We start from the raw sequence: 13,789 nt of genomic DNA on the forward strand, positions 1-13,789 counted from the left end.
TAATAGAATATTAACTACTATGTTTATAATATTCGGTACATTGTGTACTAGTGGATACAAACATAAAAAGGAGAACGAGGTTATTTACATTCTTATATGGACACCTAGTGGTCATGAACCATTTAATTTCGTCGATATGGGACAGAAAGCTTTCAGAAATTGTGACTTTAGAAATTGCTACTTGACCGCGGATCATGAATATTTCAAAAACATATTGGACTTTGATGTAATAATGTTCAATAATATAGCTTTAAAAGTAGGTATGGATTTACCGCCTAAACGATCTGCGAAACAAAAATACGTCATGTATGGTTTGGAGACCTCGGTATACCACTTAATGTCTGAAGAATTCAACGGGTTCTTCAATATCACTTTTACATACAAGCTCTCATCTAATATCACGATTCCTTACGTAGTCATAAAAAACGATAACAATGAGGTGATCGGGCCGAAAATTGATATGCATTGGATGAATGTGAGTGAAATGAACGAAACGAGCGATTATGTGAAAAGCAAACTACGAAATAAACACATCGCGGCCGCGTGGATTGTATCCCACTGCGATACACCTTTCCGTCGTTTATATGCCTTCGCTTTAAGAGATGAATTGGCTCGATATGGGCACATACTGGATATTTATGGGAAATGCGGCACAAAGCAATGTCCTCGAGGCGATTACGGGGCGTGCGGTAACATTCAATGTCCTCAATTTGGAAGAATGGATGAATGTTTAGCATATTTAGAGTCAGATTATTATTTTTATTTATCATTTGAGAATTCGTTCAGTGAGGACTACGTCACTGAAAAGCTTTTGCATCCTTTACAACACTACTCAGTGCCTGTGGTTTTTGGAAGAGCTAATTATACCAGGTACGTGTTTATAGTTCATATGACTATTTTATACAAGAGTTTTATTTCATTTTGATATGATTCAAATTCCTGTAATATTAATACAATAAGATGTATAGATCACAATATGTTGACGGCCTCGGTAACACAGCGGCTATAATTTTCGGCGCTAGGCGAAACTTTTGCCCAGGTTCACTTCATGATAGGACCAATTTAGGAAACACTATTTTAAATTTTTAAATTGTTTCTGGTCTGGTTGTTCTGGGTAGTCTCTCCATATCGTAGCTCTGGTACTCACTTAAAACAATAAATAAAAAACGGGGACTTTTGGGGAGAATTCATAGTAGGTACTTTAGTTACGTCAAATGGTGGCAATATGTGGCAGTATTTCTTTGGACGAACTCTTTCACAAGGAGTTCTACTGCTTCTATACATACCCATAAAAACTGGAACACAGTAATGTAAAGCTCATATTACTGCTTGGCGGCAGAAATAAGGTACTTCCCTAGACGAACTCTTTCACAAGGAGCTCTACAGCTACTAAAGTAAAGTAATAATGAAAGTCATTAAACGTCTCGTTCTTACAGATTCATGCCTAAAGGAATTTATTTGGACGCCAACATTTTACCGCCGGCGAAAATGGCGGAAATAATGACTAAAATTATAAATGACACGAACAAATATTACGAATTTTTCAAATGGCACGACCACTACAGTTTCCACTTCTCTGGTGAGGATCGTTACAGTGGAGAAATGTGCAAATTGTGTACGTTTCTTAATAAGAGTAAGAACAAAACGAGCACTTATTACAATATTACTGAATGGTGGAATGAAGGGTCGCCTGCGTGGCCACCGGACACTATGGGACCTATGACAACAATATCACTACCAGAACAAACCGGTTTGGAGAGATTCATAACAAATGTACTGAACTTTTTTGACCCGTCCTCGGATTGATTAGTTCGCGACGGTGTAGTTCAAAGACAGACGTGAATGATTTGTTTTTCCTTGTCTTTATTATGTCTCGACATATTCTATAGTCATTACTATTGTAAGCGTGACTTATGTGACAAGAGATAATAAATAATTCCAATTCCAATTTTTTTATAATAGATCTGTCTATTTCCACAATGATTCTGCAAAAGTCAGGGTTAAGAATGACTATGTACGGTCATTGTGCTAAAATAATATAAAAATGATGACGATCGCCGCCAATGTTCAGTTGGAGAATTGCCAGTCTTTATCATGAATTGGCATTCAAAGATGAAACTTGAATTATATGCAAAGACTAAAAATTGATCACGCTTAATAATAACTTAACAGAAAATATAATAAAATTTTGAATTTAAGTGATTTTTTGTATTTTTAATTGTTTTGTACACTGAGGTGAAGTAATACGCAGTAAATAGGGAGTAGTAATGAATAAAAAGCAGTGAAACCTAATTACGTATACATAGTGAGATACTGGACAGCAAGTTTTCTTTTTGTAAAAATTTTGATAATGAAAAAAGAAAGTAAAGTAAGTGCATTAACGTGTAGAGCAAAAATCAAACACCTAGTACGAAGAAAACAGAAATTTCTTTTCTCGGTCTATCGTGTAAAGGGCTCTACTCTAGTCAAAGGAGCTCATAAGATCATATTTCTTTAAATACTTTACTGGTTATAACTAGTAAGACAATATCGAGTTCTTAGGGATTTGCGATTGTATGATCGCGTATATTTGTTTTTTCTGTTGTTTTGGGATCTAAATTGCGTTATGGGAAAGGGGAGCAAGATGGGGCACTTAACGTTTGGAGCTCAATAAAACTGACAATGATGTAGACACATCATTTCAGTTACGTATTAACGTAAAAAATCATAAACTAGAAAAATTTACATCACTCCATCTAGCCCCAATGGGGTAAGACGGGGTACCCTTAAGGGGCAAAATGGAGTGTAAAACAACCATTATAATTATTACTGACTAAACTCGCATGTGAACGTAGCATATTCATTTGTTTTTTAGATTTTTCCGGATATAATTGCGTATTATATATATTTTTCAAACAAACCAACGTTTCGGGCCAATGGGCAACATTAACCGTGGCATCTGTGAAGGACCCCGAAAACGTTGGTTCGTTTGAAAAATCAAATGTACATGATTTACATGAGTCGTAAGACAATATTTCACTAAAAACTTTAAACACTAAAGACTGGTTGTAATTAGTAAAGTTTTCAGTGAAATTTTGTCTCATGAGAAGCAGTAGAGATCCTTGTGAAAAAGTTTGTCCTGGGAAGTACTGTCACTACCGCAAAGCTGTAATGCATTACTGCGAACCGGTTTTGAAGTCAAAGTCAAAGTCAAATAATGTTTATTTCATAGGTAACCAAATTATATTTGAAATCGTCATACTGATTAAACTCTACTGCTCGTAAGGCAGATTTTCCTAAGAAGAATAAGCAAGAAACTCAAGGGGTTGCTCTTTGTAAATGTACATTTGAATACATGTATCATTACAATAATTCATTTAAACGTTCTAGACCGAGAATACCTGAAAGAGCTAAATGGGTTAGTACCAAGGATTTTTATCATCCAAGTACGCAGGAGGTGTATAACCTTTAGCATAAAGTTTTTGTTTCACAATAGTTTCAAACCTCGCAAATGGCAAATTTTGAATATCAATCGGAATCTTATTAAAAAAGCGTATACATTGCCCTATAAATGAATTTCAAACTTTATGAAGACTACTGTCAAAAACAGCTAGTTTATTTATATTCCTCCTAATAATGTTATGTCTGTCATGTTATAAGTGTTTTTATAAAAAGAAAATATATTTTTCTTAACATAAATAACATGTTCGTAAATGTACTGTGACGTTAGTGTAAGAATGTTATTCTCTTTAAACTTATCTGTTATCTTCCAACTTATATTTCAGTGAAATTACTTTTAGACACATTTAAGCTATTTATTACAGACACATAGGACTTGTCGACTTATGCCTTAGGGTGACGGGTGCAGTGGCAGTGCCCCTCAGAGCTTTGTGACTTAAAGCTCTGAGTGGATTGTAACTGTTATGGATATGAGTGTCGCTTACAACCAGGCGTACGAATCGCTCGTCTCGTCTCTTGATATCATAAAAAAGGCCACATTCTTTGGCACTTTATTTACCTAATTGGTATTATCGTTTTTTATAAAGTTCAAATGTACAATCATTGGTTAATTACGTACCTAATCTACACTTGTAGATTCTTACATCCAACGCGTACTGTGAATTAAGTATAATAACGCATAATAACAGTGTTTAATTGGTATACTTGTCGCATATTACACATACTTAACACAAGCCACTAATTTTTTTTATACCTTTCACACGATGGCTAGAAATGACGTGTTCCCAATAAGTCATTACGAAAGTATGTCGAAAGTGTCGAAGGTGAGGACAATGGAGGATATCCGGTGATTAAAGAAGATATTTAAGGGTCATATCGCGTGCGTCTTGGCAATGACTAAGCAATAACTTGCACTAGCGATAATATAGTTACGCGGAAGAAATAACCGATAGAAATGGCTTGCTCATAACTAAATCTTTTCTTTAGGACCAGGAGCGGTATTCTGTAATCGTTGACGCTCGCTATTCGATATTCGTTATGCGGTTTTACCGACGGTATCGATTTTGTCGACAAATGCTATTCTGTACACTACTTTAACCGATCATAACGACAATTCGGTTCGATACGTTCGTTAAGTTTCGTTAAGATTCGATATTTTTATCGGCTCTTCGAGGGTACCCTGTTCACGTCGGTATTCTTAACGTCGCGCTTTCTTCTTACATTTCACATGTTTGTGTTTCGATCGCATTAAGTGGAAAAAATTCACTTTTTGCCTTAAGGTAAGCCAAAATGTTTCGTTATTGAAAGTGACTTGTTCTTGGCTGTGTGTTGTAATCACTTGTTTATGTCGTGATGCCGCGATTGTAGAGGTTAAGGTGAGCGACGTTTCCCTAGTAAATTCTCATCTCATCAGATCTTACCTTATTAGAGATTTACCTTAGAGGATGGAAAAAATAAAGTAAATATTTACGGAACTCCAATTTGGTTACTTGTCGTGATGTATTATTGTATCCGTCATTTTGCAGAAGTATTCAGAAAAAATAAACACAAACAGTTCATTTCCCTTGAATGTCACAAACTTTGCACAAACTAAATAACCATATAAGAGTGTTTGCAAATAACTATTTGAATACTCGATCGTAATTGGTCGAGAAACATAGCCTCCTGTCGGGATGTTCCCATTTCGTCTGTTTTTCGACAATGAAACACTGACGTCACATCGCTGTCGGTACGCGTCGGTTGCAGTAACGATTTTCGTTATCGTGGATTTACAGGATAGCATAATCGGTAAGTTGTCGATACGGCAACCAAAGACTTTCGCTATCAGAGCCATACCGAATCAAAGCGATAGTGACTACAGAATACCGCTCCAAGGGTCTAATCCCTTTCCACGCCCGAATCCGTCCCAAACAATGTTGTCAAAAGAGTAATAACCATTTGCTTTGATTTAATTTTAAAACACGCATGATACGAATGAAGCTTTATACTTGACATTGTTAACTGCCTTCGTGACCGAACGGTTACCATGCCGGACAGCCACGCAGAGGTTCGAGGTTCAATTCCCGGGCCCGGAGAAATATTTGTATGTCCTATATTTATTTCTCTCGTGAGTTTGGGTGTAATTTGTGGTTGTCTATGTGTGTGTCCATGACTCCCGCGACACAGGCTTTCCCTAGTGCGGGGTTATGTTGAGTGTGTGTGCGTTATTGTTATTATTATACTATTGTCTTTTGATTTTTGATCCGGACGGATGTCGGACTTCTCCTGTATTCTTGGCTAAGATCCGTGTTCGAGACCACTCCCTGTGCGACTGTGGTCTGGCAAAAGGTTCCCTCGAGCGCCTGTTTTTTTATTGTAATCGTGTCATCACTCCTCTGTATGATATCCTCCCTCCTAAAACCCCCGTCCCATAAATATCAACTTCATCCTAACGTTAGTCCATTCTCACTTTGTGCATGTGCTGTGCAAATTTATAAAAAAACTGTTTGTTTTTGTAATAGTCTGTGTAGGTTCTCTGTCGTTGTAGATTTGTAGATTCTCCTCTCAGTGAATTCTATCGAAATTCACCGCGTGCATTCCTGAACTCATATTGGCGAAATCATCGATTACTTCGATGGGGCCATAACATTTAAAAGAAGAAAAAGAATAAAAAGAAGGAAGTAATGGATCAATGCATCCCGCAGAAACAATTGTAAGCCAGTTTCATCTCCTAATTTATATAGAGACCATTACAAATCTGATCAGTTGTATCACGAAAGCGGGTATATCAGTTAGTGGCAGTTAGAAGCAGATATACCAGATATACCACAGATAACATTGGAAGGCGAAATAAATCAAAGTAATCAAAGTGATCAAAGTAGTAGAAGTAAATCTAATATCAATAAAAAAATTATAAATATATTTTTTTTATATTAAACGATTACAGAGGACTGTCTGAGATGATGAGTGGCGTCTTTCTTAAAAGGGTCCTGTCAGAACGACTGCGTCGTGGGCGTTACTGCCATGCGTTTTATGTAAAGTTGTAAATAGCTTCTGATATTTGTTATATTTTTAAGTGGTTTAATATAATAATTATAGTGTTCGTTTTAGTTGATTTTAGTAAATAAGTTGTCATGGAAGTGAATAAAGTTTTTATCTATCTGTATAATTATCTAATATCAAATGATGATATTCACCAGCGATGACGGTGCCATCTGAGATTGGCTTTGCTTGTGTCTCCCCATTATGACCAGTTAGGTACCTACTTTAAAATAACTAATAAATTTGATTTCAAAAAGTAAAATATTCTGAAATATTTTATTGAAAGTACAATACAAAAATAAAGATAATGCAAAATTCAATGAATAGGGAAACTACATTAATTTTTATTATAGTAACAAAAACCTGTATTAAATTTTGTTGGAAAATTGCGTCTAGTGATAGATTTTAGATGTAGTAAAATTTTATTATAAATACTAGTACCAGCAAACATTACCTAACAGTTTTTATATATAAGTATTGTTTAAGAAACGCTGTTGATTGCCTGAAATAAGTAAACATACAATTAGCTAATGTACTTTTTTCTAATTACGTTTTGTAAATAGATAATGTAGGTGGTACCTAAGTATACATACCTCGATGCCTTCGGTGACCCAACAGTTTGCCCTATCGGCGCTCAATGAGGAGAGGTAGAAATGAACTTTTCTAAATTGGTTCTGGTCTGGGTATTCTGAGTGCGCCGGAGTGAGTTCCCTTGCTGTAGTACTCATAGTACATCGAGTATATAACCAGAAATAGAGACAAAATGTCATCCAATTTGCAAAATCATTTCGATGACGCTTGCGCTCCGATTGGCCAGCCCGAATTCGAAACAATTGACGGGTGTCGTAAATTGTTTCGAATATACGGGGTTTTTTGAATATACGGAGACGTACACACAGGTCAGTTGTTAGCTCTGTACTATTTCAGCTTTCTAATTGTGATTTCAGCGCAAACGAGAGTTGGTATTTAAAAGTGTTATAAGGCCCATTTGCCTGATGAGTTGTCAGGGATGAACAGCCCTTATTTCGTCTCTATTTTTGGTACATCTCGATGCTATAGCACCTATAAGGAATTTCATAGTTTCAGACCAGGTAAACTATTGATGTGGTTATCTGGCATATTCTGTTCATAGCCATGGAGACCATATATCTCAGTACACAATATATATTTTTGTTTCTTATAATACTAAGTAATGGGACTAACAAGTAAACGACATGCTGTCTATAACATTTGCAGTACCTTTCAGAGCTTTAAATCACAAAGATCTGAGAGGCGCTGCCGCTGCGCCCGACACCCTGAGACATAGTTCACAAGTCCCTTCGAACCGGGACTCAGTAATGCTCACATTACTGCTTGACAGCAGAAATAGGTATGGTGCAGTACTACGAGGACACACTCTTTCACAAGTCGCTCTGTTGCTACTAAATATTTTGTAGTTGGAAAACATTATTGACTCTGAAAACAGCAGAAAATCAAACGTACAAAATGATGCCATCGTCACTCTATCGACACAAGAGAGATGAGTTAAAATTAGCAGACTTAGGACCTTGTTTAGGTACTTTCTTTTCCCAAAACGAGAAGGTTCTAAATAGGTACAGTCGGTGCCCTCACTTAGGTACAACCACTGTACGAGTAGCATTCACTGTGAACGGGTCCGAATATATTTGCGAACTATCTATGTGATACTTCGTTATTTGGCAACGTATCACAAACTAGGATTTCTTTTTTCCGAATTTCATTACTCCGAAAACGGTTCGACTTTTTTTCATTAGTGCGATGACAGTTTTCAGAAGTATCGTTTGTCCGAAAACCTATTGTTAGAATAATTATTACACATACGTATTCTTTGGGCAGAAGTTTGTTTAGACTAATCATGTTTGATATGCTATCTGTTTTCGATATAATTTAGATTGCTGAAAATTCGTTTCGTCAAAATTATTATTCTTAGATAAAATTATACCGCCATACAATTTTACCGTACAGCTCCAAAATTCTGGAGTGTACTTTGCTGATGCACTTCAAGTTCCACTTACGTCATTTTCCTCATGACACTGTGCTATGTTTTTGCTGTCATCTGAAATGTAATTGAAAACCAATGGTCTTGAGTATTCCATAAAAAACTTATAACTGAATCTAGGCGAATACCAGAATCGAATTTGTTTGTATTTTCTAGCTGATTCGATCCCCTCTGTGGGTTTAGGTTAGGTTAGTATATGAATAAGCGGCACGATCCGAACGAGTCAAGCGAGCGACTACAATTCGATCAAATTAACTTGCACCACGTTTATCATATTTTCTAAACACGCGAGGTGATTTAATTTAACGAATTATATTGTGAGACACGTTCTAATACATTTAATATCTGTAATAAGAAATAATATAGCAAAGATGTATCATGGATATCGTTTTTTTATTACAAAATAAAAATATTCAATAAGTAAATTGGTCAAACGGTTTGTTGGGAAACGAATAAATAACTTGTCATATAGTCAAAATAGTGAAACATTAAATGGCGTAATGAATAAAACCGTAACGTGTTTTCAGATAAATGAAACAAAATCTATTTAATAAAAGTCTAAAAGTTTGTTTCGGAGAAACAAAATTCTGGAAATCATGTTTCTAGCTTGTGATAGGTAACCTCATTATTTGACTATCATGATGTTATAGAAATTAGAGGACTGGCTGTATACCTATTTAATGTAAATTATAAAGCTGTTTGCATCGGCTTGTCCATTGATTTAGTTTCAACCGGTTTCTATGTTTTAATTTCAACAATAGATTCGTCTTTGGTATGTGTGCCTACACATTCGATATCAATGGTTAATCTGAACAAAGATCACCTGTAGAGCAAAAGGCGGTTGGATACCTCAAAAAGTTCGAAAAAGCTGTAAAGGCTTTGCCGCTTGCCGCCATTAGTCACTTGATAGCCAATCAGGTTGAAGTAGGCGTAACCATGCGCGCGCGCCGCCTGCGACTACGTCCTGCTTCAGTGTAAACGCAGCTGTTGCTTCGGTGCCACGTACTTTTCTTGTCAATTATGAACTTTTTGCGAGCGTGTAAATAAGAATTAGTTTTCTTGTGGATTTTGACTGTTGTTTTTTGTCTATGTTACATATTGTTAATTTCTCTTCACGGGGACGTTGGTGATGATATTGTGAAGTGACTGTTGGATAATTTGTGAACAATAATGATGATGGATCAGGCTCATTTCGGGGAGTATTTGCTGAGGCAGCAAATGCTACATGCTGCGTCTCTTAGTGGACTACGTAAGATTGACTTTTTAACTCAATTTACACTATCCTCGTGTTGTAGAGCGTTTTAGTTCAACTTGAAAGTGCGAGTGCCATTTTAAACTATTTATTTGGCACACAAAACATTAAACGCAACGTATTCCAATGATATAAAAATACAACACTTACAACGATTACAATTTACAACATTAACAATCACAATCACTGTGTGGCAGGAGAACAAGCTCAGGACACACTGTGCAGAGCATACGCGCATACGCAGCACTGATTTTCAGCTTGTCCCCGCTGTTGTGAAAAGATATATAAAACACCCGCACAAAATATAACATAAAATAAAATTAAAACTAATGAAGTTCACAACACACATATTTATATCCTAGTAATTAACAAAATATAACCACTAATTGTACATATATATAACTGTGACATATATGTCATACTAATACAGATTATTATCAATAGTATTAAATTAATATCAATAGAGATCTGTACTTAATGTCAATAATAAACTATTTTAATATTATTTTACATTAGAGGTATGGTTCCTTCCTTCTGTGACTTCAAAAACAAACCCTTGAGCAAAACCAGACATGATTGACACATTCTTTGACGTTAGGTAGGTGGGAGATTGGTTACCTATCAGAAGTTCGAAATAACATTTTCCAGAAATTAACGTTTGCTCGAATTTTTATAACCTCAAAAGTAATTTTGAAAGGAAAATGTTTTTTCTTTTAAACGCGGGGCCGGGGTACTTACAGGTACCCCGGCCCCGCGGGGGCAGAGCCGGGGTTATGTGGGACTGGGCTGAACCCTGAAGGGGAGCAGCCCGATCGCACTATGCCCCCGGAGTGTTAACTTAACCTAACCTTACCGAACCTAATCGTGTCTTTGCGATAAACATCCAACATATCCTGAAAGAACAACGGTATTATCATAATTCGGGTTTCGGGGTAATGGAAATCCGAACAAACGTTATTTCGGAAAAAATACATTCGAGTTTGTGATAGGTTACCAGGGAGATCATTCCATATTTTTATAGCTGAGTATTTGGAGTCTCCTCTGAAACCTGCCGTTCAATGTACAGTCCGGTCTTTAGCATTAAGCGTGTATAAAACACTAACTGGAAGCAGTGGTGGTACCTGCCAAGTGTAGTTCAACATATGAATATCCCAATAATACAATTTTAAATTCTAGAATGATATAAATAGGACTTTAGTGTCACATATAATAAACACGTATTCTAATTTACGTTTAGGACGTTTAGGGTCTGTATCTTTTATTTTTCAAGTGCGCCTTTGTATTATAAAAAATCACTTTTAAACTACTTTTCTATTTCATTGCTACACGGTCTGTTGTTTCATGTTTTTTTACCTTTCTGTACTATTATTGTAATTAGCATTTTTTTTATGTTACCAAGTGACGGGACTCATAACAGTTGCAATGTCATTCAGAGTTTTAAATCGCAAAGAACTTAGGGGCACTGCCACTGCGCCCGTCACCCTGAGACATAACTTGACAAGTCTCATGTGCCTGTAATTTCACCAGCACCCTTGCCCTTCAAAATCGGAACGCAGTCATAGTGGCAGTACTTCTCTGGACGAACTCTTTTACAAGGAGCTCCACTGCTACAAAAACTACTACAGTAACCATTTGTGTGCTTAAACTATGTAAGGATATTTTTATTTAGATATTGTGACAATTGAAAATTATTTACAAATTTTATTTAGTATTTTTTATCAAGTACTATTCACTATGGTTAATTAGATTTGTCTCAAAACTAACATGCAAATTAAAACAGGGATTTATAACGAAACTCGACTTTTCAATATTCGCATCGGATGGACAAGATGCAAACTGCGATAGCACAGTATAAAACAAGATGGATTAAATTTTCAAGTTCTTTCGATCTGTCTTTTCAAATTGTTAAACACCAAACAATGCCTTTTTTACCAAAATACAGTCGTAAAAATAAAAAAAAACCAAAAGAACTCCTCAGCGGTAAGTAAGGCTTTGTAAGAAATATGTATTCCAAATAGGTACGTTCTTGTGTATACGTTATATGATCAATTTTATTTCTTTCGGTTCTGTGAAATTCATTTATCGTCAACACACGTTCAAATGAACTATTAAACATATAATGTCTGGTCGCTAATTGATGCTATGTGCCGAATGTAGTAGTACCCTATTGGAAAACTTTCGTAATGTACAATAGCTTTAAGCTTAGGGTGTATTTACATACAATTTTTCTGTCATATCCGTGGGGTGATTTATAACACAGTTTTTTCTTACCTAACAGCAAAACCAGCAACAAGATTCGTCAATGTATACTTTAATGAGATGCCGTTAGGAGAAATAAACTAATAAAATAAAACGACGCGAAAGTGTGCGTGCTTACATGTTTCATATTACGAGTAGGTATGTAAAATTAAAAACATGAAAATTGTCCGACCGTAAAAAATATTAATGCATAATCGTGTCATGTAGAGTTTAGAATTACCTTTCAATAAATTAATAGATACATGTAGTATGCAGCATGGTATGATGTAACGGGCCAAGTGGTCGAGAAACCACCGCAACTCGACGACTTGGCGCCTATTTTGGCGTGTGGTGGGTGCAAGGTCCTACTCGTGCCACCCAAGGTCTTCCAGGAATTTCAGCGTCGTCCTGGATCTGATGAAGTTTTCGGGGAGTTATCTCGGGGCTCCAAACCATTTCGCTTTATAGTCGACCACGCCAGACCATTGTAGTAGAATATGCGGGGCCGTTTCCTCTCTCTCCATGCACGTCTTGCATAGAGGGGTCCGTGACACCTAAATTAAAAAAGTGTTTATTAAATAATTAAATTTAAAAAAAAATTAGACAAACTCATACGTTGCTCTGATCTTAAAGTAAGTAGTTAAAGCACTTGTATTATGGAAATCGAAAACAACGACGTTACCACAAACACCTTCAAAGATGGTGACACCATGAAAACCGGTGTGTAAGCCACTCGATCATGGAGGTCGCCGTTATTATATGGACCATGACCCGTTAGGGCGCTACTCAGAGAGCGCAGCTTTTGCCTTTTAAGTCTAAGTTTAGGATAGACTGGCGTTAAGCACTTACCTAGCCCGTCTATAAGTCGTAAGGGCTGTCCTGGTGTTATTATGAAAAGGAGCCATATATTTGTATCCATACATAAGTGACTCTCCGTTTCAACTATGTACGCTTTTAGCACGCATTGTCTTTTATGTCACGTTAAACGTATTTTTAGCCGACTTCAAAACGGAGGAGGTTCTCAATTCGAATGTGTTTTTTTGTATGTATGTTACGCGATAGCTCCAGCATTCCTGAGCTGATTTTGATGATTCTTTATTTCTTAGAAAGAGGATACTTCAGAAATGGTCCCACTTAAATTTGAAGAAAATATTTCACCTCTAAGGGTGGCAAACTAGGGGATGAATAACTTTTGAGGTCGGTTTTTTTAGTACTCTATACTGAGATTATTATTGTATAAATTTTATTGTTTAATAAACAATTTTGTAATTGTTATTGATACAGTTTTGTAGTAGTAACATAAACCACTATACTTGTAATTAAATTACCTAGTTGTAGTAAAAAATATGTATGGAAAAATATTACATAAAAATGGATGATGTGAGAATGCGTTTGGTTCGTTGTGTGGTGTGTGTTAATGATAAAGATTGATTTTATTTTGATATCTTGTAAAATCTTTGAAACTCAACTGAATCTTTAACTATTAAAATTTCATTGTTTTTATATTGTAGACATGCATGTAATTAATTCAAATGTTCAAACGGTGAAAACACTTGAAAAAGATTCTTTCATAGGAAAATGAAACAACTTTACCGGATTTAAATCGCGTATATTTGTTTTTTTTTTCAGATGAACTGACGTTTCGGGCCCTTTACAGGTCCCATGGTCACAGTTAATTAATGGGACCTGTACAGGGCCCGAAATGTTGGTTTGTTTTTGAAAAAACAAATATACGCGATTTAAATCCAGAAAAACGGTTTCATTTCCTATGTGTAACAATCGTGTAAACCTAAGAACTCGGAAGTTTCTTTCAATTTGAAGAA

At 36.0% G+C, this 13,789-nt stretch overlaps 1 protein-coding gene across 1 annotated transcript in view; it reads left to right on the forward strand.

Moving 5' to 3' along the window:
• Window positions 1-262: 262 nt before the first annotated feature.
• LOC113237638 (T-box transcription factor TBX6-like) overlaps window positions 263-13,789 on the forward strand; it is a 64,033-nt gene continuing 50,506 nt past the window's right edge. The window contains exons 1-2 of the mRNA XM_026474247.1: window positions 263-870; window positions 1,437-1,633. Of these exons, the coding sequence (XP_026330032.1) occupies window positions 263-870; window positions 1,437-1,633 (805 nt within the window). The remainder of the gene's footprint in view (window positions 871-1,436; window positions 1,634-13,789) is intronic.

Source organism: Hyposmocoma kahamanoa, unplaced genomic scaffold (genome assembly GCF_003589595.1).
Source record: "Hyposmocoma kahamanoa isolate Upper Pololo Valley unplaced genomic scaffold, ASM358959v1 93, whole genome shotgun sequence".
Taxonomy (NCBI): Eukaryota; Metazoa; Arthropoda; class Insecta; order Lepidoptera; family Cosmopterigidae; genus Hyposmocoma; species Hyposmocoma kahamanoa.